Source organism: Pongo abelii, chromosome 23, assembly GCF_028885655.2.
Source record: "Pongo abelii isolate AG06213 chromosome 23, NHGRI_mPonAbe1-v2.0_pri, whole genome shotgun sequence".
NCBI classification, from domain to species: Eukaryota; Metazoa; Chordata; class Mammalia; order Primates; family Hominidae; genus Pongo; species Pongo abelii.
The window spans coordinates 23639907-23666295 of NC_085929.1; the positions used below are offsets into that span (position 1 = coordinate 23639907).

General features: G+C 49.2%; 1 protein-coding gene and 1 long non-coding RNA gene across 4 annotated transcripts; one reads left to right on the top strand and one right to left on the bottom strand.

Annotated features, from left to right (window-relative positions):
• On the bottom strand, positions 1-22192 carry HDHD5 (haloacid dehalogenase like hydrolase domain containing 5). 3 transcript variants are annotated; one of them, XM_024240033.3, is made up of 8 exons: positions 20222-22192; positions 10616-10819; positions 9490-9602; positions 7520-7613; positions 5598-5631; positions 3534-3708; positions 1023-1211; positions 1-832 (listed from the first exon to the last, which is right to left on the bottom strand). In XM_024240033.3, the coding sequence occupies exons 1-8, from the start codon at positions 20435-20437 to the stop codon at positions 496-498; spliced, it is 1362 nt and encodes a 453-aa protein (XP_024095801.3). In that variant the 5' UTR covers positions 20438-22192; the 3' UTR covers positions 1-495. The 3 variants fall into 3 exon arrangements, with proteins under 3 accessions (XP_024095801.3, XP_054398989.2, XP_054398990.2); XM_054543014.2 differs by having other exon boundaries at positions 9490-9686; XM_054543015.2 differs by lacking the exons at positions 7520-7613; positions 9490-9602.
• Positions 22192-26389, top strand: LOC100449652 (uncharacterized). The gene is made up of 3 exons (XR_008517548.2): positions 22192-23250; positions 24583-24659; positions 26198-26389. It is a non-coding gene; the product is annotated as an uncharacterized LOC100449652 (long non-coding RNA).

Below are 26389 nucleotides of genomic sequence, written 5' to 3' on the forward strand. Positions count from 1 at the left end.
TCATGAATATTTATGATGATTATTTTATTAAAAAAAATAAGCCCCACATCTCCGGGCAATAAACTACAATACAGTAAAAAGTAGCATCTGGTGTTAGACACTCTGCCGACAGGCTGCATGCCTTCAGTGCCGGCAAAGGCTCTGCACAGACGTCCACAGTATTCTACACTGCCTCCCCCATTTCAGAAGTCCCTACTGAAGTGAGAAGGACACTGAGGCACACGGGGGAAGAGAATGGCCTGAGGTTAGACTGCCAGGGAAGGCACATGGGAACTGGGCCCAGAAAATTCCGACCGTTCCATACAAAATGCTACCCAGCAGGGAAGAAGAGCCACTGTCTTCTTCCAAGTGACCAGTAATGCCACACTCATGGGGCAGCAAGAAGGGTGGCAAGGGAATCAAGCCCTGACCTGAGCCCAGTGATCAGGCCAGAGCCCAGCTGATGGGACTCGCCCACAGGTCCAGGCTCACCCCCTCACCTCCACCGCACTGCCCTCACTCCAAAGCCCAGCCCTCCTTGCGGAAGACCAGCTGCACAGCCTCATTCACGTCATTCACCACGTGGGAGGCCTCCATGAGCCCTGGACTGAAGCATAAGTCTCGGTGCCCGTGGAATGGAGGCTCCCCTCCTCCAAGGACAGGCTCCGTGGACTGTGGGTTCCTGGGATTGTAGACGCCTGTGCACACCAGGATGGAGATGCAGCTCTGGCTTGCTGAGGGCTGTTGCTGCCGTGGGCCCCCGGCCCCCAGTTCTGGCGCCCCATCATGCGTTGCCTTCTGCAGGTACTGGTGGAACAGGTTGGCGCCATATACGTCAGACATAGGGTTATCACTGGCAGGGGCAGCCACACCAGAAAAGGAAAAAGGAGAAAACCCTAAATCAATGTTGCAAAGCAAAGGGAGCAGAGAAGAGTTTCGGGGCAGAAGAGTGAATTAGATATAGGGAAACGGGGGTGAGAGTAGAGAGGGAGGGAGGGAAGGGGATGTCATAAAAGGGAAGAAGGAGGGGGAGCAGAGCCTACCCCACAGCATAGAGCTTCCGGATGGGGGCGGCCCAGCCCCGCCTCTCCGCCTGTCGCCTGATCAGGTCCTCGGCATACTGGTAAGTGAGGATGCTGGGTTTGCCCATCAGGCCCTCGTATCTCAGCTCCTTGCCTGTCACTTTCTGGTAAATGGCTTCCAGGCACAGCAGAAAGGTGCCATGTCCAAACCTGACAGAAACGAGCACGCAGCAGTTCAGTCTTCCTGATCTCCAGGTTCTTCTAGAGAACAGGACTGCCATTGTCTAAGCAGCAAACACACAGACCAGCCTTTTCCCCAGGGTAAGAGCTGACATGTAGCAGACGCTGTGCAGGCACTGGAGGCAGCATTTCACATTTCCCTCTCAGAAAAACTCTTATGAGATGACACTATTTGTAAAACGAGGAAACCAAGGCACAGCAAGATTAAGTAACTTGTTCAAGAGGGCAGAGCTAGGATTACAACTCAGTCTGAGTCCAGAGCTTAAACCCTGCTGTAGAGCTGAGGCAGACTACGGTTGCGCTTCTCCCCTTCTTTGCTGGTGTCCATTTTCAGCTGACCATATTGCCACTAGGTGTGAAAAAGACCTTCCCTTGCCTCCCCCTTCCAGCGAGGCGTGGCCATGTGACTAAGCTACAGTCAAGGAAAGCAGAAATGCTGGGCTAAACTTTCAATAAGCATCCTTAAAATTGGGGATAGGGGGCCAGGCGCAGTGGCTCACGCCTGTAATCTCAGCACTTTGGGAGGCCAAGGCAGGTGGATCACCTGAGGTCAGGAGTTCAAGACCAGTCTGGCCAACATGGTGAAACCCCGTCTCTACTAAAAATGCAAAAATTAGCTGGGTGTGGTGGCACATGCCTGTAGTCCCAGCTACTTGGGGGGCTGAGGCAGGAGAATCACTTGAACTCGGGAGGCGGAGGTTGCAGTGGGCCAAGATTGCACCACTGCATTCCAGCCTGGGCAAAAGAGCGAGACTCCGTCTAAAAAAAAAAACAACAAACAAACAAACAAACTGGGGACAGAGTATTCTTCTCTGCCCGCTCTGCCCTCCCCAACTCCTTCTTTATACCTGGAATGCTGATATGATGGCTGGCGCCTGGGCACAATCTCGGCTCACCGCAACCTCCACCTCCCGGGTTCAAGCGATTCTCCTGCCTCAGCCTCCGAGTAGCTGGGATTACAGGCAACCGCCACCATGCCCGGCTAATTTTTATATTTTTAGTAGAGACGGGGTTTTGCCATGTTGGCCAGGCTGATCTTGAACTGACCTCAAGTGATCCACCCACCTCAGCCTCCCGAAGTGTTGGGATTACAAGCATGAGCCACCACATTTTTCAGTGTCATTTATGTAAAGAATTCTATTTGTAATTAGAAAAGTTCATCTAAAATCTGGTTTTTAAATTGAAAGCTGCCCCTTGCTTTTCAGTTCACAGAGACATAACCAACCAAGCCCACTGATCTAGTGTCAGCATACCCGCCTCTAGGAATAATACTTCAGAGACAATGCCAAGCCTCCAGCCACATACATACACTTTAAAAGTGACAAGAGCATACCATACCCCGTCTCTCTGGGACTACTGAGACGGGCCCTGAGGCAGTACTGGGCCATGCCCACCCTCTGCTGACGAGCACTGTTGACTGGGGGTCAACAGCAGGCTGAGACTCAAGAGACTGGCCATGCAGATAACAGCAACCGAACAGTACACAGCAGCTGTCAGCTGGCCTTCAAGCAAGCACCTTGAGGGCCAAAAAAGAGCTGCCTCTATCTGTGCTAGCCCCAGAATAAGACAGGACAGATGATACCAACACAGCTGAGCAGGGAGTGTAGGCACCTGCATGCCCCTGAGAAAGCCACTTATCTGCTGGATCTCAGTTCTCTGGTCTATATGACTATCAGAACAATCCTTGGCCGGAATGATGGTGCACGCTTGTAATCCCTGCACTTTTGGAGGCTGAGGCAGGGGGAATCACTTGAGGCCAGGAGTTCAAGGCTGCAGTGAGCTATGACTGCACCACTGCACTCCAGCCTGGATGAGAGTGAGACACTGTCCCCGCAAAAACAAAAAGACAAATCCTTGCTTCCTCCTGCTCTATGTCTTAAGGGTAAAAGGAAACCAGAAGTGAAAGAACCAGTGCTACAGGGTGGAGCCAAGGAAGGAAGAGCAGGTGAATAATGTGCACAGATACAGTACGAAAGTGCCCATGGTTTGGGATCCACCAGACATGAAGAGCATGTTCTGTTAAGATTATAGGGGGCAGGGGTCACGTGTGAAACATCCTCTCAATACATCCTCAGACTCCATAATCTGTAGTTTAGGTTTAGTAACTAATATGTGGTGGAGTGGTCCTTGAAAACCCTTCCAAAGGCCAGGTTACTGCAGCAACAACAGGGCCTACCTAAGTAAGGTCCCAGCACCCCGGGTGTCAGGACGGGTGGGAATTGCCTGCAGGACTGCCCAGGTAGCAGCCAGGAGTGGACCACCAGGCCAAGGCTGGGAGCTGTGTGTCCTCACCTGGGCATCTTGGCTTCAGCCATCCACAGGAGATCCATGTTGCTGGCTAGGACAGGGAGGTGGGGGTAGGGGGGTGTCGCCAGGCCAGCCCCAGGGCTCCCATTGCTGAGGAGGACATCCATGATCAGCTGCAGGCTGGTCTCCCAGCGGACTGGCTCCCCTAGGAGGAGCACCCCTTTAAAGAACAGAGGCGCAGGTGAGGGCTGCAGGGCAGATGGCAGGTGGAAGGCCCTCAGGATGCCAGCTAGGGCTACCCACCCACAAGCCCTCCACCCATGGTACACCCAGCTGGGCAGGGGCACAGCTCCCCAACAAGCCTAGTAGAGCCCCTTACGCATTCACCCTGGGTGCACAAGGCCCAGGGCCCAGGAAGGAGATTCCTGAGGGCTCCCATTCTGACTTCAGTCCACTGGTGCTTCACAGAAGAGGTTACAAAACAAAAGCAGCATGTCTCAGGACTACTTTTCCTTGCTGGCTGGGACTCTGCCACCACACTCTCCCTCACATGACTTAGCAAGGGCTCCTGTTCCCTCAGTCACTTCTCTCTGAGCCCCAGGGACCAGCAGAACCTAACAGCCAGGACAGGGGGTGTGGAGTGATAAGAGATTTGAACCCCAACCTGGACTCCACCGATTCTCCTGTATGACTGTGGCTGAGTAACTTCTCTTCCCTAAGCCTCAGCTTCCTCAACTGCAACTACATAACAGCAACACTACTTACAATGCTGTTGTGAGGAGAAAAATGAGCTATATCATCAGTAAACAGCCCAGGACTAGACACACAGTAAGCACTAGGCAAACGACACTGCTGACACTAAGGTACAGGGCCGGTGAACTGCACCAGACCAGTGATTCTCAATGGGGCAGCACTGCCCCAGATGAGGTGCTTTACAAATCAGAGACAATTTTAGTTGTCACAGTGACTAAAACCTGCAAGTGAAGGTTGTGGGAAGGGGCCAGGGATGCTACATACTCAGGACAATCCTGTGCAATCAAAAACTATCCCACACTAAAATTAATTTTTAAAAAAACCATCCCATGGCTGCGTGCGGTGGCTTGTGTCTGTAATTCCAGCACTTTGGGAGGCCAAAGTGGTAGGATTGCTTGAGCCCAGGAGTTTGAGACCAGCCTGGGCAACATAGTGAAAGCCCGCCTCTACAAAACAAGAAGAAGAAAAAGAAAAAACTTTCCCATGTCCTAACAACATTCGAATGTCCCACCTGATATCCTGATATCCACATAGGTGAACAACCTTTTCAGAATTACTTGAACAATTCTATTTTACATACAATCACAAAGTATTTTTGTACAGTTTCAATAAACAACAATTTTTCCAAAAATACAACCAGATTTTTCCAAAAATACAACCATTGTGTAAGTCGAGAGAAGACTGTACTTTGCCTTTTCAAAACTCTACCAAGAATTGTTCCCTATTTTGGAAAATTACTTGACCAGTGGCAATGCTGCCCCTAATTTCTGAGTCACCAATAAAACACACCTGTCACACCTATAAACACACATCAGCCTGCATTTGTAGCTGTTAACATTCATGGTGATTCTGTTTAGTGCAACCATTTTACTTCTTGGATAATTACTACATACTGAAATACATTATCTTCTTACTAAAAATGTTTCCTTTTATATCCCCCTATTACAGTTAGGGCTTTGTACTGAAGTAATTTTTAATATGTGTGTATGGAAGTTATATTACCTATGAATCTCACTTCAGGATAATAAAGGGGATATTCCAATGTTCTTGCTATAAAAAGGGGAGAACTGGGTTTAAAAGTTGAGAAACACTAGACTACATCACCTCTAGGTGCCTTTCCACCGCTAAGATTCTCTAAGCTTACGGTTTTCCTGGAATAGTGAGTGGCACGGGGAAGGAAAGACTAACAAGTCTCAGAGGTGGTGAGTGGCAGATCCAGACCAGAGCCCGTGTGTCCTGACTCCAAGGCCCCCTTGCTGCTGAACCAGGCTGCAGGCAGTCACACTGAGACAGCCTGAGGGCCAGAGAGGAGAGGGAGAAAAGACCTCACAACTCATCAAAGAAGACCTCTCTTACCTTCAATGCGGGGGAAGTCATTCCTCAGGAGGGGCTGCAGAGAGACAAAGGAGAGGCTATCAACACAAGTCGCCTTCCACTCCTAGAGAACCACACCCCCACCTCCAGGGTGCTGGGAGGGCAGGGGAGACACACTCCACAGACTCCACACCCGTAGTCAAGCCCAAGCCAAGGAGAAGCTGGAGAGGAATGAGAAGGATGCGAGAAAGGCGAAAAGACAATGGCCAGGGGGGCCACAGAACAGGCAGGACACCACGGGTGAAGTCACCGGGAGGAAGGGTGGTCAGCTGTCTTTCTCTGGTGGGAGAGGACACAAGATACAGCCAAGCAAGAGTCTAAAATCAGGCAGCTAAGGTGAGCCCGTGGGGACGAAGGCGGCATCACGCCTGATGGGCCATTTCTCCTCATGTCGGTTCTTGAGCAGGCAGCTTCACTCGATCAGCCTCGAGGGTCCATTCCATCCCCAGGCCATGGTAGTCTTGGCTCTGCCACTAACCAACTATGTGACCCGGGACAGGTCACTCCCCTGTGTGGGGCTGTCTCTGAGCTATTCCGAGATCTGTTCCAACTCTGACATTCTGGTTCTCCACAGAACTTGCACAGGTCAGGGAGAAAGCCCTCACAGGGGAGGAAGTGCTCTGTTCCATCAGAAAGCTCTGGAGGAGGAAGGACTTAAGCTACATCAGCAAATAAAAAGTAAGTTATCTGTTTATAACTGCATGTCGTCAAACTGTGAGAATGGTCTGACTCAAGACCTGGGCTATGTGATACGCAGACGGTGCGATGAGGAGAAAGTGAGCCAATGGGCACCTCAAGAGATGGCAGTCATGCTGCAGAGGATCACCAAGGGATCAGATGAGACAGGGAACAAAGTCATTGCTCAAAAATGAGCCCAGCGCACAGGGCACCTGGGCATATGTGCAGATTGACCACTGCTTCCTCTGCAAGCAAGCTGCCTCTCCCGAGGGCAGCTCAGTGCCAGGCCTCAGGATCGCTAACTTTACAATGGTCAGCTCTTCTGGGCAGCACTGGGAAGGCCAGCCAGTAAGTCTGGAACTCCTTGTTGGACGGGATGCTGCGACTCTGAAACAGGTTCCCAGCTAATTACAAGCAATACAGAGAGGACAGGGCGTAAAGCCGTTTGCTTCTCTGGGCTTTTTCCTTTTTTTTTTTTGAGACAGGGTCTCACTCAGCCGCCAAGACTGGAGTGCAGTGATCACAGCTCACTGCAGCCTCCAACGCCTGGGCTTAAGCAACCCTCCTCCCTCAGCCTCCTGAGTAGCTGGGACTATAGGCATGAGCCACCATATACGGTTTTTTTTTTTTTTTTTTTGAGACGGAGTGTCACTCTGTTGCCCAGGCTGGAGTGCAATGGCGTGATCTCAGCTCACTGCAACCTCTGCCTCCCAAGTTCAAGCGATTCTCCTGCCTCTGCCTCCCAAGTAGCTGGGATTATAGGCATCCATCACTGTGCTCGGCTAATTTTTGTATTTTTAGTAGAGACAGGGTTTCACCATGTTGGCCAGGCTGGTCTGGAACTCCCAACCTCAGGCGATCTACCAGCCTTGGCCTCCCAAAGTGCTGGAATTACAGGCGTGACCCACCATGCCTGGCCAATTTCTTTTATTTTTTTGTAGAGACGGGGTCTCACTATGTTGCCCAGGCTGGTCTTGAACTCCTGGGCTCAAACAGTCCTCCTGCTTCAGCCTCCCAAAGCGTTGGGATTACAGGTGTAAGCCACCGCAGCCAGCCTCTGGGCCATTCTCATAAATCCAGGGAACAAAACCCTTAGCCAGATGTGCCTCCAAAGAGGCATGGACAAATCACAGCTCTGCAGGAGGGCTTGCAAGGTCAGCGACACAGCCAATGCAGGGCACTGGAGGAGTGAAGGATGACACAGCCCAACCCGTGCTCCTTATTACCGTGGTCTTTAGCCGCCGCTCCAGGTCCACCATGTCTAGCAGAGGGAAGGCCATCCGCAGCTCATCCATGGTAACGACATTTCGGAAGCCCAGTCTGGAGCAAGCTCAGGAAGTAATGCTGGACAGTTCTTGGGGAAGATGCCTTTCTGAATGCATCAAATCACAAGTGAAGGGAACACAACCCACTCCTGATCAAGCCAGGCAGGAGGGCACCAAGCAGAGCCCAGCAAGGATGGCATAAATCCTGCAGGTGCTGGCAGGCAGGCTGTAACTGCACAGGCAGAGTAGAGAGGGCAGCTCCTCAGTAACCCACCAGCAGTCACCAGGCACATGCCAGCTACCAGGTCCTATGCTGGGCACAGCCTAGGGGGCAAAGGCACATAAGAATCTCTGTCCCCAGCCGGGTGCAGTGGCTCATGCCTGAAATCCCAGCACTTTGGGAGGCTGAGGCAGGAGGATGGCTTGAGCCCAGGAGTTCCAGGTCAGCCCGGGCAACATAGTGAGACCTTGTCTCTACAAATAAAGTCAGCTAGGCATGGTGGTGCACACCTATAGTCTACTCAGGAGGCTACTCAGGAGGCTGGGGCAGGAGGATCACTTGAGCCCAGGAGGTCAAGGCTACAGTGAGCTATGATTGCACCACTGCACACCAACTTGGGCAACAGAGTGTGACCCTGTCTCAAAAAAAAAAAAAAAAAAAAAAAACTCTGTCCCCAAGGAGCCTAGCACATTCAGAGCCCATCAAAACCAGTGTTCTGAGAACAGTGCTGCCAGTCAGTGCTGAGTTCAGAAGAGACTCCTCAGTGGGCTGGGGAGTCCAGAGGAGTCATGGAGAAGTAGGGCTGGAGCTAAAATCCTAAAGGATGAACCCAAATCAGCAAGGAAGAGGAGGCCTTGGGGAGGGGCAAGCCAGCTTCAGCCTATCTCCTCTAAGATCTGCCTCCATTTTCCTGTCCTCAATTCCAACTTGCCATCTTAACTGGACATGGTTTCGGATTACTCTCAAAATGAATTTCCCCAAAATCCTGATTCTGTCAGATTGCCCCATCAGCAACAAAGCCTGCCCTGCCTTCCACTGCCCTGAGAAGTCGGTCAGACTCCTCAAGTTTACTTCCAAGGTTCCCGACACCCTGGCACCACCCTTCCTGTTCTTTCATTCCTCTCCCCATCCCATTCCCAACCTCCTAGTTCCCCTGCCTAGGAAAGCTTAGCCATCTCCTGGGGCTCCGCTGTACCCCTCCAAGAAGCCACAGGCAACTCCTGCCCCAGGGATGCTCCAACTCCTCCCCTTAACACCTGTGGCACAGCTCCTATGAGCTTATAGGCCTTCAATCATACGCCATCGCCAACGCTCCTTTATTGCTCATGGTGTTATTCTTGCCTCCTCAAGCACAAGCCCTTGATGTATTCGTAAGCCCTACGCCCTCATCCTGGTCCTCATCCCATTCAGAGTGTGCGGCAGACCGCTGGGACACAGGACGTGCTCAGCACAACTCAGTTGCTTGAAACGGGCCAGGTATTATTCCGCAGGCTCCCAGAGACAGGCTCCCGGTAGCTGCTTCACTACCACTGGCTAATAAACTGACTGGGCACCCCAAGGAAGAGGCTAGAGCAGGGGTTCCCAAACCTAGCTACAGAACCACTAAGAAAGGTGTTTTGTTTTTTAAAAAATACAGATTCCTGAGTTTTACCCTAGACCTAGTGAATTAGGGCTCCAGCACAGATACCCTGGAATCTGTATTTTAAGCTCCCCAGAGGATTCTGATGCAGGGGTATGAGGCCTGGCTTTTGGAAACCACCAGACATGAGGACTGACCACAATCGGGAGCTGTCCTCCCTTCCCTGAGCCCACAACATCACCTGCATACCCTAGCACCCAGCACTCCTCACTACAGTCCCCACTCAGCTAAGGGAGGAAACGCCCCAGCCCTGCCCCTTCCCTTCAGCCAGAGTTAAGACCAAAAGGATACCCCTGGGCATTTTCCACCACGGGCCCCTGCCCAGACACCAGCATCCGCTTCTCATGGTACTCTGAGAAGAGTTTCATGGGGCTGTGAGAGAGGATAACTTGGTCTGCATCCACCTGTAGGGACAGCCAAGACAGGCGAGGGCAGAGGAAGACAGAACTGTTGAGGGAAATAATGAGACAGATGGCAGGTCCTTTAGCCTAGGGAAGGGAAAAACCTGCTCAGAAAAAGAAAGGGGAGCAAAGCCCTTTCTAGCACCCAGCAGCACTTCTAAAAGGCACCCAAACAGATCTGAGAAGAACCTGTCTCATTTGGTTCTTGCCACACAAAAGACCACAGATGTGGGTTCTGACCACTTGCCATGGCCACCCCGTCAGGTTCAGTTTGGATTTCCCAAGCCCCTACTTGGAAGCCACAGGGTTCATGTGTGCTCCCTGTCACTGTCGCAGAAACTGGTCTTTTACTTTCTATTTCCATTTCTGCTAAGACTTAGCTGCTTAACATTTATACTAACCCTAACAATGCAGCCTTTACTTGGAAGGTTTTTAGAATTCTCTCTGGAAATCACAGTAAGGAACCAATTTTATTCCGTCACATTTTACATGCAGCTTTGAGCAGCAGCATCTAATCATCACATTTTACATGCAACTTTGAGCAGCATCATCTAATCAATCAGTATTTTATTTACTCTCCTGGTTCCAAAGGACTCTTTGCAAAAGCTGAATTCACCCTCAACAAACAAGAATGCATCAAAGTTGGGATATGGTGCAGGGCCGCAGGTGGCTGAAGAGGACAGCACTCCTTCAGGTGTACACATCATACCCAGGAAAGCCAAGGTGTGACTCCAGAGCCACACCTGCTATTCCTGCTATGCAGAGTTCCAGACATGTGTGTGACCTTTGCTTTTCCAGGGACTCACACCCCCAATGCCCAGAAGAAAAGAAACAGATACAAGGACATAATCTACAACTGCCAAATACACAGGCAGGATTTCTGTGTTCAGCTGTGGCCATGACCTAGGACCAGGTGATTCCATATCCCAACCCAGGGGAAAGGGACTTGGAGCTGGGGCAGGGGGTCCATTAGGAACCAGGTCCTTGGGCTTCCATGCCTCTGGCTGCCTTCTCACCTCGCACCCCAGCAGGGCTGACAGCTCCTGAGCTTTGCTGTGTTGTAAGATGTTCCCAGCATTTGTAACAAAAACCACGGGCACCCGCAGCTGCCCCTGGGAGTTCACCAGCCTTCGGAAGGCTTCCAGAGCAGCAGGGATCACTCTGTGGCCCCGCACAAGCACTCCATCGATGTCCAACAGGAACCCAAAGGTAGGTGGGCTCTGCAGAGATGGTAAGACAATTACCAGTACGTGAGTAACAAAGAAACAACCCTTACAAAGACAGGCTCAACACCATCCTCGGGTCACTCATGTCCCTTGAAAACCTATGTCAGAAAGAACAAAAAAATGAAGACGGGATTCTGATAGGGCAATCTTTAAATAGAAAACAGAGAAATCCAAAGAAAATATAATCCCAACACTTATTTTTAATCATTTGTTTTTACAGACAGAGTCTTCCCATTGCCCAGACTGGAGTACAGTGGCATAATCACGGCTCACTGCAGCCTTGACCCACTGGGCTCAAGGGATCCTCCCGCCTCAGCTTCCCAAAGTGCTAGGATTATTAGGCGTGAGCCACCTAGTCCAGCCTAATCCCAACACTTTAAAACAACCAATTAATAGTTTCCCTTTTTTCTCTATTCTCATATTTGTCTTGTAGCTACAAATGTACTATATGCTATTTTACATCATCTCGTTCTTTTTTGCTTGACATATCATAAATATTTTTACGGATAACAAGTCTTTATAACCATCTTTTAAGATTTTATTATAGCAAAAAGTTAAAAACAAAATAACCTCAATCACTACAGACAATATAAACATGTTTCAAAAGTTTCTTGTCTCCAACTTACTTAGTCCTATTCCTGTCTTGCATAATTTCCAGAAGGCTTTTATAAATCTCTAGTATACACACCTTTCTAATCTTAACACACACATAGAATCATGTTGACTTTGTTTTCCATCTTACTTTTTTAGTTGGTATCTCTTGGCTGTCTTTTTTTTTTTTTTTTTTTTTTTTTTGAGAGAGAGTCTTGCTCTGTCGCCGAGGCTGGAGTGCAGCAGCGTGATCTCAGTTCATCGCAACCTCTGCCTCCCACGTTCAAGTGATTCTTCTGCCTCACTCTCCCAAATAGCTGGGATTACAGGTGCGCCCCACCATGCCCATCTAATATTTGTGTTTTTAGTGGAGACAAGGTTATGCCATGTTGACCGGGCTGGTCTCGAACTCCTGACCTTAGGTGATCCACCCACCTTGACCTCTCAAAGTGTTGGGATTACAGGCTTGAGCCACTGCACCCTTCCCTATCATTCCATATTAACTATGCACAGCTCTATTTCCTAAATATCATTTCTGGCTATATACTATTCTGAGTGAATAATTCACTAATATTGTTCTCTATATTTTGGACAGTTAGGTTTTTCCACAATTTTGCTATGAAAAATAATGCTACAAGGAACCTCTTCAGGAATACTGATTTTTTTCCCATATTACGGGTATTTCCTTGAGCTAGATTCTTAAAAATAGGAGTAATAAATCAGAGAGCAAATGTAATTACGTAAACACCTACTGACAAACTGCTGTTCAAAAACATGTCCACTGGCAACGTACTTTACCCTTACAATATTGATTTTTACAACTATTAATTATCAAACTTTTTGATAATTTAAAGGTAAAAAAATTATCTCTTTTCTATCTGCATTTCTTGGATTTATAAAGTTGAATGCTGTTTTTAAAAATCATTCCATTTCTCGTTTTATAAACTGCCTGTTAACATACAAGATGTTCTTCAATCGTCAAAAAAATCTAACCTAACTTGTTTGCTATTTTTCTTTTGTTGGTGCCAACTAGGTCAAGTCATTCTTACTGACACACCTACTCTACGCACAGAGCTCCCTTTATAAAGAGCAACCAGAAACAGAAATGGCGCTACAGGCCGGGTGTGGTGGCTCACGCCTGTAATCCCAGCACTTTGGGAGGCTCAAGAGGGTGGATCACTTGAGGTCAGGAGTTCAAGACCAGCCTGGCCAACATGGTGAAACCCCGCCTCTACTAAAATTACAAAAATTAGCTGGGCATGGTGGTGGGCAGCTGTCAGCACAGCTACTCGGGAGGCTGAGGCAGGAGAATCACTTGAACCTGGGAGGCGGAGGTTGCAGTGAGCCGGGATCATGCCACTGCACTTAAGCCTGGCCGACAAAGCTAGACTCCATTAAAAAAAAAAAAAAGAAGAAAGAAAGAAAGAAAAGAAAAGAAATGGCGCTCCAGTCCCTAGTTTTTTAGCTAGGGTGACAGAGCAAACAACCAGCCTAGAAAGCAAACTCTAAACCAGCAGCATTTTTGCAAGTGCAAATCAATTCTAGGTAAGTTCTAAATAAATAAACAGAATTAAACAAAGGCAGTTTCTTCAAAGAGAATTTTGAGCCAGACAATGAAAGTGTTAAATACACCCTGTAACAAAACTCTTTGCACTCCCCAGTCACCCCCAGACTAGATGAGTGGTTCCTGCCTGCCTACATGGTTCAATGAGAAGACAATTAGACAAGCAGCCCCAGGACAGTCTACAGAGAGCCTTGCACTAAGAGATGGGCCCACACCAGGGGAACCTGACCCACAGGGGTGAGGAAGATTGGCCATCACAGGTCTCCTAGGCCAATTTAAGGAGTTTGAAAACGGAAAGTGGTATCATCAGACCTGAACTATAGAAAAAAATTTGGCTGCAGAGAAAAGACTGCATTGGGTGGACTGAAGGGAGTTAACTAAAGACCAGGTGGGACCAAACGCAACCCAAGACAGAGAAGATGGAGGTTTTACCTGGGAGAGTGGTGATAAGAATGGAGATCAGGCGGCATTATCAGAGACAGAACAGTCATGACTTGGTAACCATCCAGATACAGGGGTAGAGGGAAGAGGGAGCCACACGGACTCCCATGCTTTTTTACTTTGGTCTGGGAACCCGGGAGGATGGATGCGGGTATGAGTCACTGAACCAAAGGGCACAGTAGGAGCGGGCAGTGAGAGGTCACTGGAGGATACAAGGTTAAGTCCCACTTTGGACCTGGGAGACAGGCAAGTGGAGACATCAGCACTGGACAGGTCCCGGAGATGAAAATTTTGGAAGGTCTCGCCTCTCAGAGAACCAGGAAGAACAATACTACTTAATAATGGACCACACAAGACCTGCCAGCAAAAGACAGTGCAAGGAGGAAAACCAAGAGCGTGTGGGGTCCAGGAAGCTGAGGTATGTCTTGGGGTCCAGTAAAATAGGGACTGGAGTAGCTGCAATGATCCCATCTTCTTTCCACTAAACAGGCAAGACCCCCGGAGAGGCAATCTTCCAGCTCCTCCTCCATGTTAGCTTGTACACAAGCCCTCCAAGCTTGGACAGTGACAGCTACAGAGCCAAGCAGGAGGAGGGCAGGGACCCTGGAAAAACAGGAGGAAGCAACTTGAGCCAACAAGATATCACACCTGAACACCAAAAAACAGCTGCCAAGAGAAGACTGACCAAGCCCCACATGCCACACAGGAAATGCCTGGACAAATGGTGCCTCTAACCCTTGGCTTCACAGGCTTATGCTGTTGCACCCAGACCTGTCACTGTCCCAAGCACTCAGCCAGACATGTAACAAAGGCATTTTTATGTATTCTTTTTGGCAGCCCTTTGGGGAAGTGTCAGCATCTCCAAATGGCCTTGCCTAGCAAGATGTGCCTGGTTTAAACAAGGTGTTCAATATACAGGCACTAAATTACCTGACTGGACAAATAAGATACCAACCTCAGAGAGAACTCAGCAAGGGTCACCCAGTTCACAAGTGCTGGATTCAGGATTCAACCTCAAATTCAGCTGGCAACTCAGCAGCACCTCAGAGAAAACAGGGGACCCCAAGACTGCTTCCCCCACCTCCTGCCAGCCCCCAGCTGTGAGTTCCATTTCTTCTCTCTTCTCAATACACTCATGTACCCTCAAAGATCCCTGGAGCCCCTCCCTAGTCCCCAAGAAATCTCACTAGAATGGGAGTCCTAACCTAGGCCCACAGATAGATTTCAGGATGGCCATAAATCCCCTCTAAACACTATATGCATTTTTCCTGGGAAAAGTAACCATAGCACTTTTCAGATTTCATTTTCTTATTCTTCTCAAGGAGAATCACTACCTGGGCTTAAAGGGAGGAGGGGATGTGATTTGCCCTTTACCCCATACTTGGCACAGTGCTTAGACTCACAGGTGATCGACAAAAGGCTGACTGCATGCTGAATGACCCAAAGGATAAATGGTTAGGGAGAAATAAGACACTTCCCGACCACCCTATCCCTTTCTGAAGGAAAAGAGTGGCTCTTAGAAAGTAAGTCCCTGGAGGTAAGGACTGGGTGATTCCAACACCTTTTTGTGGCGTGATCTTGGCTCGCCACAACTTCTGCCACCTGGGCTCAAGCGATCCTCCCACCTCAGCCTCCCAAGTAGCTGGGACTATAGGTGCACACCACCACACCCACCTAATTTTTGTATTTGGCAGAGACGCGGTTTCGCCATGTTGGTCTTGTTTCAAAGCTGGTCTCGAACTCCCAACCTCAGGTGATCTGCCCACCTCGGCCTCCCAAAGTGCTGGGATTACAGGCATGAGCCACTGCGCCCAGCCAACACTTTTTTTAAGAAACAGCCTTGGCTGGGCACGGTAGCTCACGCCTGTAATCCCAGCACTTTGGGAGGCCGAGGTGGGCAGATCGCCTGAGGTTGGGAGATCGAGACTAGCCTGACCAACATGGAGAAACCCTGCCTCTATTAAAAATACAAAATTAGCTGGGCGTGGTGGCACATGCCTGTAATCCCAGCTACTCGGAAGGCTGAGGCAGGAGAATTGCTTGAACTCGGGAGATGGAGTTTGCAGTAAGCCAAGATCACATCGTTGCACTCCAGCCTGGGCAACAAGAGGGAAACTCCATCTCAAAAAATAAATAAATAAAAACAAAAAATAAATTAAAAAAATTTTAAAAGACCTAGATTTTAAGTGATATTAAGGAATTACTAATGTATGATATTGGCATTGTGGTTATGTTCAGAATGTCCTTATTTTCTTTTTTTTTTTTTGGTTGAGACAAGACAGGGTCGCACTCTGTCACCAAGGCTGGGTGCACTAGTGTCATCTCAGCTCACTGCAACCTCAACCTCCTGAGCTCAAAGGATCCTCTTGCTTCAGCTTCCCAAGTAGCTGGGACTACAAGCATGTGCCACCACATGCCTGGCTAATTTTTTTTTTTCTTTCTTTTGTAGAGACAGGGTCTCCCTATGTTGCCTGGGCTGGTCTGGAGCTCCTGGGCTCAAGTAATCCTTCCAACTCCCAAAGTGCTCAGATTACAGGTGTGAGCCATGGCACCCAGCCAGAACGTCCTTATTTTCTCAGAGGTACACACAGAAGAATTTAGGGTTGAAATGACAAGAAATCAGATATTTACTTTAAAATCTTAGAGCCACAAAAAAAGGAGGAGGGAGATAAGCAAAGTAGGTATGGAAAAATGTTAATCATTGCTCAATCTGGGAGATGGGCACAGGGGTTCATATTATTCCCCATTTTTGAATATTTGAAAACTTACGTAGTTAAAAAAAAAAAAAACAGCTCATTTGTACAATGGTTGCAAAATTTACCATACATAGTTTTAATGGTCATTGCCTAAATAGTCACAAGATTTGCTTTCCTTTTTTTTTTTTTTTGTTTGGTTGGTTGGTTTTTTTTGAGACGGAGTCTCACTGTCACCCAGGCTAGAGTGCAGTGGTGCAATCTCAACTCACTACAACCTCCGCCTCCTGGGTTCAAGCGATTCTCCTGCCTCAGCCTCTCAAGTAGCTGGGACTACAGATGCGTGCCAACACACCCGGCTTATTTTTTATATTTTTAGTAGAGACAGGGTTTCACCATATTGGCCAGGCTGGTCTCAAACTCCTGACCTCGTGATCCGCCCGTCCCGGCCTCCCAAAGTGCTGGGATTACAGGCATGACCCACCGTGCCCAGCCCAAGATCTGCTTTCTTAAAAATAAGAATCCATAGCCCCTGCTACTTAGAACAGCAAAGTTTTCAGGAAAATTGAGCAATATCCATAACGCTTCCTCACCCATCACTCCAACCCCTCCCCAACCTTCAGGATGTACACAGAGAACCAGCCACCCAGTACCATAAAAAGTGAAGGTAGGTGTACATCAATTATAATAAATGTACCACACTAATGCAAGATGGTAATACAGTCACGCACCATAACGATGTTTCAGTCAATGACACACTGCATATACAATGGTCCCTTAAGATTATAATGGAACAGGAACTCATAGCTGAAGAAGAGGCAAGAGAAAAGGTAGCTGCATAAAGAAAAGAAGAATGAACATCCAAGAAAATTCACAGTGAAGGGTTCAGCAGAAGCTTTTACAGACCTCAAGTTCCTTAAAAAGTCTGAAACATGAACTCCAACACCAAAAGGTTTTCATTACTGGAGAAGAATATTTATGGTACATTATCTGCTTACAAGCAAACCTATGACAAAAAAAGAAACCAAGCAAACCACAATGGACATATTTCTGGTAAGAGTGACACCTCAAGAGCCTCAGAGAGGTCCTTCAGAAGATATCCAGAAGAAGGCACTGTTATCACAGATGACAGTTCCATGCATATGACTGCCCCCTAAAGACCTTCCAATGGGACATGGTGTGAAGGTGGAAGACAGTGATATCAGTTACCTGACCTGACCCTGTGTAGGCCTGGGCTAGTAGGTGTTTGTGTCTTCATTTTTAATAAAAGTTAAAAAAAATTTTTTTAAGGTAGGGAACGGTGGCTCACACCTGTAATCCCAGCACTCTGGGAGGCCAAGGCGGGCGGATCATGAGGTCAGGAGTTCGAGACCAGTCTGGCCAACATGGTGAAACCCCATCTCTACCAAAGATACAAAAAATTAGCCGGGCGTGATGGTGCACACCTGTTAACTTTTTTAAATAGAAAAAAGCTGCCTGTAATCCCAGCACGTTGCAAGGCTGAGGTGGGCGGATCACAAGGTTAGGAGATCGAGACCATCCTGGCTAACACAGTGAAACCCCATCTCTACTAAAAATCCAAAAAATTAGCCAGGCGTGGTGGCGGGCGCCTATACTCCCAGTTACTCCGGAGGCTGAGGCAGGAGAATGGTGTCAACCTGGGAGGCAGAGCTTGCAGTGAGCCGAGATCACACCACTCCACTCCAGCCTGGGCAACAGAGCAAGCGAGACTCCGTCTCAAAAAAAAAAAAAAAAAAAAAAAAAAAAAGCTGGCTGGGCACACGGTGGCTCATGCTTGTAATCCCAATACTTTGGGAGACCAAGGCAGGCGGATCATGAGGTCAGGAGTTCAAGACCAGCCTGGCCAACACAGTGAAACCCCGTCTCTACTAAAAATACAAAAATTAGCTGGGCGTGGTGGCAGGCGCCTGTAATCCCATCTACTTGGGAGGCTGAGGCAGGCGAATCACTTGAACCCGGGAGGCAGAGATTGCAGTGGACCGAGATGGCGCCACTGCACTCCAGCCCGGGCAACAGAGCTAGACACCGTCACACACACACACACACACACGCACACGCACACACACAAAAAAATTAAAAAGCTATAAAACAATGATATAAATGAAGATATTTAGTACAGCTGTACAATGTGTTGTGTTTTAAACTAAGTGCTATTACAAAAGAGTAAAAAATTTTAAAAATTAAAAACTTGGTAAAGCAAAAAAATTAAACTAAGGTTAATTTTCTTTCTTTTTTTTTTTTTTTTTTGATGGAGTCTGGCTCCGTTGCCCGGGCTGGAGTGCAGTGGCCCAATCTCCGCTCACTGCAACCTCCCTCCCAGGTTCAAGGGATTCTCCTGCCTCAGCCTCCCCAGTAGCTGGGATTACAAGTAATAGATTCATTACACAGATGGGGAAACTGAGCTTGGAAAGCTAAGTAAATTGCCATAAGTGAAGCTGCTAACAGACTGCACAGGATTCAATTCTAAAGCTCGTGCTCAAACTCTACGTCATCCTGCATTCTTCTTTTTCTACTCTACCAGAAGAGTCACTTAGAGACATTTCAGGACTCTGCAGAGATGCTAGAGCCAATACAATAGTTATAAATAAGGGCGATATTTCCTTATATTTATATCCTGACAGTCTGTAAGTCCTTTTATCAACACATTCTCATTTCATTCTTCCACCTTGGTCACTTCTAGCTATGTGACACTGGCCAAGTCACTCAGCTGCTTTGAACCTTAGCTGCTCCATATGTAAAAATCATAAAAATAATACAACTGTTAAGAGCTTAGACTCTGGCACCAGACTACCTGAGTTCCAGATTCTGCCACTTACCAGCTGTGTGCCCTTGGGTAAGCTGCTTAACCTCTCTGTGCCTCTTCTCCATCTATAAAACGGGAAGACTAATAATAGTACTTTCCTCGGAGTTGTTATAAAGATTATACGAATAACTGTGAAGTACTTAGAATAGTGCCTGGCACAAAGTAAGCACTATGTGTTTTTTTAATGCAAGTAATTTGGCCAGGCGCACTGGCTCACGCCTGTAATCTCACCACTCTGGGAGGCCAAGATGGGCGGATCATCTGAGGTCAAAAGTTCGAGACCAGCCTGGCCAACATGGTGAAACCCCGCCTCTACGAAAAATACAAAAATTAGCCGGATGTGGTGGCGGGTGCCTGTAATCCCAGCTACTCGGGAGGCTGAGGCAGAAGAATCGCTTGAACCCGGGAGGCGGAGGTTGCAGTGAGCAGAGATTGCGCCATTGCACTCCAGCCTGGTGACAGAGACACCGTCTAAAAAAAAAATGCAAGGATTACTGTGAAATCAGTATGTTAACGTAAAATATTACTTGTGGGTTTAGAAGACAAAGTGATTCCTTTTTCCAGAAAAGGCAAAACGGCCCAAGGGAGCGTGAGAGCCGTGGATATGACCAACCTGGTTTAGTGTCCTGTGCCGTCTCCCAGCTACAGGACCTGAGAAAACGTACTTGAAAACTCGTCAAGCTTCGGCTTCCTCACCACACAAGGTCACACCTTCTCAGAAGTTGCGGGGAAGCTCACACATCACTACCGCGCCGGGCACACAGCAGGGGCCGGCTCCAGCCCTCCTGCTCCCGCCCGCGGAGCCTCCAGCGCTCAGCCGAGGTCACCGCGAGCTGAACTGAACCCAAGGCCCGCACCAAACCCACACGCACTTGGGGACGGAGCACCCGCAGGCGCGGCTCCCGGCGCGCGGCCCAGTTTCCTCCACATGCAGATGAAAATCACGACCCAAACGTCCTCATGGTGGAAATTAGAAGACGCGCAGGGAAAACAGGGACGACGAAACTGCCGGGAAGCGCAGGGGCTGACGAGCAGCCTGGCTGAGGCCGTCCCGACGAGCGCTCTCCCGCGGGAGTAGCGTTTCCGAGGCCGCCGGCGAGTCAGGGGTAGGGAGGGCACATCCGCCCTCCAGCAAGAACGCGATGCACTCAGGCGCGACGACGGTCCAGGCAGTTCCCAGGAGGCGGGGATGCCAGCCCGGCCGCCCCTCCTTCCCCGCGGCTCCCCGCCCCGCCTCCGGCCCTGAGTGGCGAGTGGCTCGGCCGGAACCCGGACGTCCTCACCTGAGCGGGGCCCACAGCATAGCACCTGCGAGAAGGGCGGCCGGGGAGCCCCGCAGCCGCGCGCGCCGCCCGCCAGCAAAGCCCGCGCGCCGCCCCGAGCGCAGCCACACAGCCCCACGCAGCCATTCGGCCGTCGCCGTGCGCACGTGCACAGCGTGCGGCCCGCCCTCGAGTCTCGCCGATGCACAGCCAGTCAGCGGTCGGCGCGCGCGGCATCACGGGAGTCGTAGTCCTGTAAGCGCGCGGAGCCGGTCGGGCGCCTATGGAACTCGACCTGCAGGCCAAAGGGGCTCCGTTGCAAGGAAGAAGTGCGGGGTCCCGCCGCCTCCTAGACCGAGATCGCGGTGAGCAGGCCGCGGCGCACGGTGGGCACGGCCTGGGCGGCGGCGCCTGCACTGTCGCCCCGCGCCTGCGGATCCCAGAAACATTGCGCGGCAGGCCCCAGGCCGGCCTCCCTCAGCTTCGCCGACTGTCTGGGCCGGGGGTCTCAACCTTGACTTAAGGGCCTGGTCGCTGGGGCAGACCCTTAGTGATGTTCCGGTCCTCTGGGCCCCTGTCAGTCAAGGGACGCTCGTCGCGCGCCAATTGTTACGTCTTTCATTGTTTCTGTAAACCCGCTGACGCCCTCCCAGCGCATAGGGAGACTGCGCACGTGAGTCCGCCCCCGCGCGCACTGCGGAGAGGTAGAGGCAGGAATGTAGTACAAGGTACAAAATAACTACTCCAGAGAGGGCCAGATGACTAAGTCAGCAAACGCTTAGGGAACACGACTGTGTCCGCTGCGCGGCTCCCGGAGTAGACACAAGGGTGAATGAACAAAGAATGGATTTCGGTCACTGAGAGTGGAGAGGAAGCCAACTCCGTCCGTGGAGGCCCTTAGCAGAGCTAGATCTGGTAGTCCCCCGGTCATGAGGGGAGATTTTGCTGGAGGAAAGAGAAGTCTCCATTCCCACCGTTTGAAATGTGTAGGATGCCCTCAGATTCTTTGGCCCATTCATAGGTATAGCTACGCTAAAAACGCGGGAGCCTACAGTGTACTTAGGGCTAGCAGACAGGGAGTTGAGGATATGGACAGAGACTGCACTAGCTCACACGTTAGCAGGCCAGGGTGCGGTGGCTCACCCCTGTAATCCCAGAACTTTGGGAGACTAAGGCGAAGTGGATCACGAGGTCAGGGGTTCAAAACCACCTAGCCAAGATGGTGAAACCCTGTCTCTGCTGAAAACTACAAAAATTAGCCAGGCGCGGTGGCAGGCGCCTCAAATCCCAGCTATTCGGGAGGCTGAGGCAGGAGAATCGCTTGAACCCGGGCAGCAGAAGTTGCAGTGAGCCGAGAGTGCGCCAGTGCACTCCAGCCTGGGTGACGGAGTGAGACTCCGTCTTGAAAAAATAAAAATAATAATAATAAAATAAAAAGAAGAAGAAGTTAGCGGTGTCCTTTGGTCCTCAGCTTTGAAGGGCAAGCTCTGAATTCAGTTCAACTACAGTTAATCAGAATTTGGAAGACTAACTCAAGTCAGTCAAACTCGCAATAGCCCAACACTTAAACCCTGCCAGGGGACATAGCTCTCTAGGATTGCAATGTTCCTAATCCCTTCCTTCTATTAAACTACCTAGAAACTGATTTAGTCATTAGAAATTTCTTGGTATGATGGCTTTTAAATATGCCCACAGTTTTTTTGACAATCGGCTCCTCAAAAGCATAGCCAGGCGTGGTGGCTCACACCTGTAATCCCAGCACTTTGGGAGGCCAAGGCAGGCAGATCATCTGAGATCAGGAGTTCAAGACCAGCCTGGCCAACGTGGCGAAACCCGTCTCTACTAAAAATACAAAAATTAGCTGGTCATGCACCTATAATCCCAGCTACTTGGGAAGCTGAGGCAGGAGGATTGCTTGAACCCGGGAGGTGGAGGTTGCAGTGAGCCGAAATCGCGCCACTGTACTCCAGCCTGGGCAACACAGTAAGACTCGATCTCAAAAAAAAAAGAAAGAAAAAAAAGGCCGGGCACAGTGGCTCATGCCTGTAATCCCAGCACTTTGGGAGGCCAAGGTAGGTGGATCATCTGAGGTCAGGAGTTTGAGACCAGCCTGGCCAACATGGTGAAACTCTGTCTCTACTAAAAATACAAAAATTAGCCAGGCATGGTGGTGTGTGCCTGTAATCCCAGCTACTTGGGAGGCTGAGGCAGGAGAATTGCTTGAACCTGGGAGGCAGAGGTTGCAGAGAGCTGAGCTGAGATTGAGCCACTGCACTCCAGCCTGAGTGATAGAGCAGGACTCTGTCTCCAAAAAAAAAAAAAAGCTGGAGTTGGGTGGGTATGGTGGTTCATGCCTGTAATCCCAACACTTGGGAAGCCGAGGCAGGTGGATCACTTGAGTCCAGGAATTCCAGACCAGCCTGGGTAACACGACAAAACCCTGTCTCCACAAAAAATATATATAAGAAAAAAATTAGCTAGGCATGGTGACACACACCTGTAGTCCCAGCTATTCTAGGAGGCTAAGGTGGGAGGATCACTTGAGCTCAGGAGGCAGAGGTTGCAGTGAGCCAAGATTGTGCTACTATACTCCAGCCTGAGCAACAGAGTGAGACTCTGTCTCAAAAAAAAAAAGCAAAAAAAAAAGCTGGAGTCTAATTCTAATTCCCCTCCCATTGAGTGTGGGCTGGACTTCACTGACTTTTTAATAAATAACATGGGACAGAAGTAAGTGTAGTTGATTTCCAAGGCTAGGTCATAAAAGATACTGTGACTTCCACATTGCCCACATTTAGATGACTCATTCTAGGAAAGCTAGACGCATAGTAGAGATGTCATGTGGTGAGGCCCTCAAGCAGCCCTATAGAAAGGCCCACCTGGTGAGGATCTGAGGCATCCTACCAGTAGTCAGGAGAGAGAATCTTCTTGGAGGTGGAGCTTCCATTCCTGGCAGACCCCTTGACCAAAACCTCATGAACCACCCTGAGGCAAAACCACCCAGCTAAGTCACTCCTGAATTCCTAACCCTCAGAAACAGGGAGATAATGAAGGTTTGTTGTTTTAAGTCATTACACTTTGGGGTAATTCGTTATACAGCAAAAGATAACTAATATACTTGGTGATCAGGACTGTGTCACACTTAGTGTTGTTAATCTTCGGGAGTTTCAGCCTAAGTCAGCAGTGTTCCCCACATGGGCCTGCCTTGCTTTTATTCTTCCTCCATTGTGGACTGAATGCCATAAGACCATTCCAGCCCATCCAAAGCAGGAACCAGAAATGGGCTGGGTTTTGCTGTTGTTTTAGTTGGTTTGGTTTGTTTGTTTGTTTCGGGGAAAGATGACAGAAGGTGTGCTTTGGGAGATTCCAACATGATTATTGAATCAAAGACTGTGTGTGTATGTGATAAGTCTTTATTAGATTCTCTGGGTTCATAAGCCAGTAAAAGGTAAGAACCATCCTCTAAGGAGAAATCTCACAGCTAAGGCTTGCCATGTTAGAGAGTTTGCACTTCCAGGAACAAGGGCACTCACGTCTACCCTGTACTGTTCTAGGTGTCTTCCCATCCTGCCAGATTCACAGAGCACATATTCTGCCACCCCTAGCTCTATCCTTTGGGCAGTGCTGAATAAACACTAACAAACTCAGGCTCTGTGGCTTACATTGTAAGCAGACCCCCTGCCCTGCTGTTACTTAACACATCTTTATTTTGATTCCCAGTCATGTTACGACACGATCACATTAAGATGTTTTTTCATATTCAGGTTCAGAATATTTGCTCTGCTCACTTGATTTAATTTGGAGACTTCCAAAGTCTTTATATGAGCACGTCTTCTGAGTTTATCCAGATTATGTTTTGTACCCTCTGTTGTACAAATGGACCATCGATGTTAAGTAGAAGGGCCTCGCCAGTCTTCAATCACATGTTACTCATGGGGTTTGTTAAATTAGCTTTTGTCTCAGAGGGGGCTTCGGTGCTTGGATTACACTATATTTGGAATTTGTAGCCTTCTATGCACTGACTTGCCCCACCTTGCTACCTGGCTTCAGAAGTCCAGGATTCTCTAACTTGAGCATCCATCAGAATCACCTGGCGGTCTCCTAAAAACACAGATTGATGGCGCTCCCTTTGGAGTTTGGATGTGCATATCTGATCAGCTCCCCAGGATGCTCATGCTGCTGACCCACTTTAGGAAGCTCTCCTTTAGGAATCAGCATGTCTCTGAGCAGACTCTGGACCAGTATGTTCTGGAGACCATGCGCTTCCCATCCCGGAACAGATGCTGCTCCCTGTTCTCTATCCCCAGCCCCCAGCCACACCTATATGACCAGCACTGATATCTGTGGGCCCTGCTCATCTCAAGTGATCCATATTTTTCTCCCAGGCCTGCCTTGCTTTCAGTCATCCTCAGTTGTGGCCCGAACCCCATAAAACAGCAGCCATTCCTGGCCGGAATCCGAGGTGAGCCAGTTCTTTTCAGGAAAGGTAACAGAACAGAAGATACACTGTGGGAAGTTCCAGCCTCACACGTGTACAAGCTCGATGCCCTGGACTCTAAGCTGCTTGAGGGCAGTGTCTCTCTGATTCACCTCTGTCTCCCTCACAGGTCCTGTCATGCATGATGCCTTGCACATGATGGGTGCTCAGTTAACATTAATAGGCAGGTGAGGCCAGGCATGGTGGCTCACGCCTGTAATCCCAACACTTTGGGAGGTGGAGGCGGGCAGATCACCTGAGGTCAGGAGTTCGAGACCAGCCTGGCCAACAAGGTGAAACCACGTCTCTACTAAAAATCCGAAAATTAGCTGGGCATGGTGGCACACATCTGTAATCCCAGCTACTCAGTAGGCCGAGGCTGAGGAATCGCTTGAATCCAGGAGGTGGAGGTTGCAGTGAGCCAAAACCGTGCCACTGCACTCCAGCCTAAGCGACAGAGTGAGACTCCATCTCAAAAAAAAAAAAAAAAAAAAAAGCAACTGTTCATACTCCTACTTTCTCCACAAACTTGCACAATTGTGTCTGCATCTAGACGTCTGTAAACCTGCTAACACCTACACACATTTTCTATTAGTTAGGATTAGGTTTGGCTGTAAGTCACAGAAACCTCCAAAGAGCAGTGGCTTAAATAAGAAAGAAATGTGTTTCTCTCACATAAACGAAGTAGTTGGGAGAGAACAATACAGCCTTGGTATTGTGGTTCCACAAACTTGTTAGGTACCCAGGCTCCTATTTTGCTCCTTTACGGCCTTCACTGCACAGCTGCCACTTCATGGTCTAAGATAGCTGCTCAGGCTCCAGCCCTTATGTTCACATTCCAGCCACCAGGAAAGAGACAAAAAGGGGTAGCCCATTTCCCTACAGGTGCACTTCCAAGGAGTCTCTTATACCACTTCTGCTTACACCTCATTGGCCAAAACTTAACCACATGGCCATGCCTAGCAGCAAAGAAGGCTAGAAAATATAGCCTTATGACTGGCTAAAAGTCATGGTTGCTTTTTCACATGAGAAGGAATAAAGGATAAAAAGGAGGGAAACTGGCATATCCCACCTCACACCAGTAGGAGGCAGACGAAAGAAAAGAGAAGTTGGTTCCCAGTACAGGAATGGCAGGCAAGCTGTGGCTGGAAGAACAGGGGTGGAGGATGGCCAACAGGCCACAGAGAGATGGGCAGGTCCCCCTGGCTGGGGTCAGGAAGGGCTTGCAGGAGGGTTTACTGCTCACTGTCTCTCTCTCTATCTCTCTCTCTTTCTGTCTATCTCTCTCCATCTCTCTCATCACACACACACAAACTCAGTCTTGCTGAGGGAGAATTCTGAGAAGGTGGAGTTCTCTGTAGGGAAGGGATATGTATTTCCTACTCATGTTTCCCTGAAAATGGGACTTCTATTAATAATACTCCTGGCCTCTCTCTACCTGGAGAAGAGGAAACGTGACTTACCTGAGAAAAGCTGGGAAGAACGAACCAAGCATACATGACTTAGTCCCCTCTCCTCTTTAGGAGCCAGCTGGTCCACCGGAAGTGTGTGTTCTGCCTGTCCCTGCAGCCCGGAGGGCTGGGCTTTATACCTGTGCCAAGGACAGGTGGATACCTGTAATCAAGGGTAGCATCAGCAAGCCCGTGTTGTCTCCCAAATAAATGGTGTTCTCCAACAAGCTTTTAGCAGTAATAAAGCTGACATTTTTATTCTCA

Excerpts from the sequence above, each read along its gene's own strand:
- HDHD5 (XM_054543014.2), bottom strand. The coding sequence starts at position 20,437 with ATGCCGCGCGCGCCGACCGCTGACTGGCTGTGCATCGGCGAGACTCGA. Across the intron at positions 9,687-10,615 it reads CAGCCCTGCTGGGGTGCGAG|GCTAAAGGACCTGCCATCTG; the intron begins GTGAGAAGGCAG and ends TCCCTTCCCTAG. Across the intron at positions 7,614-9,489 it reads GTGGTGGAAAATGCCCAGGG|ACTGGGCTTCCGAAATGTCG; the intron begins GTATCCTTTTGG and ends AGCTTGCTCCAG.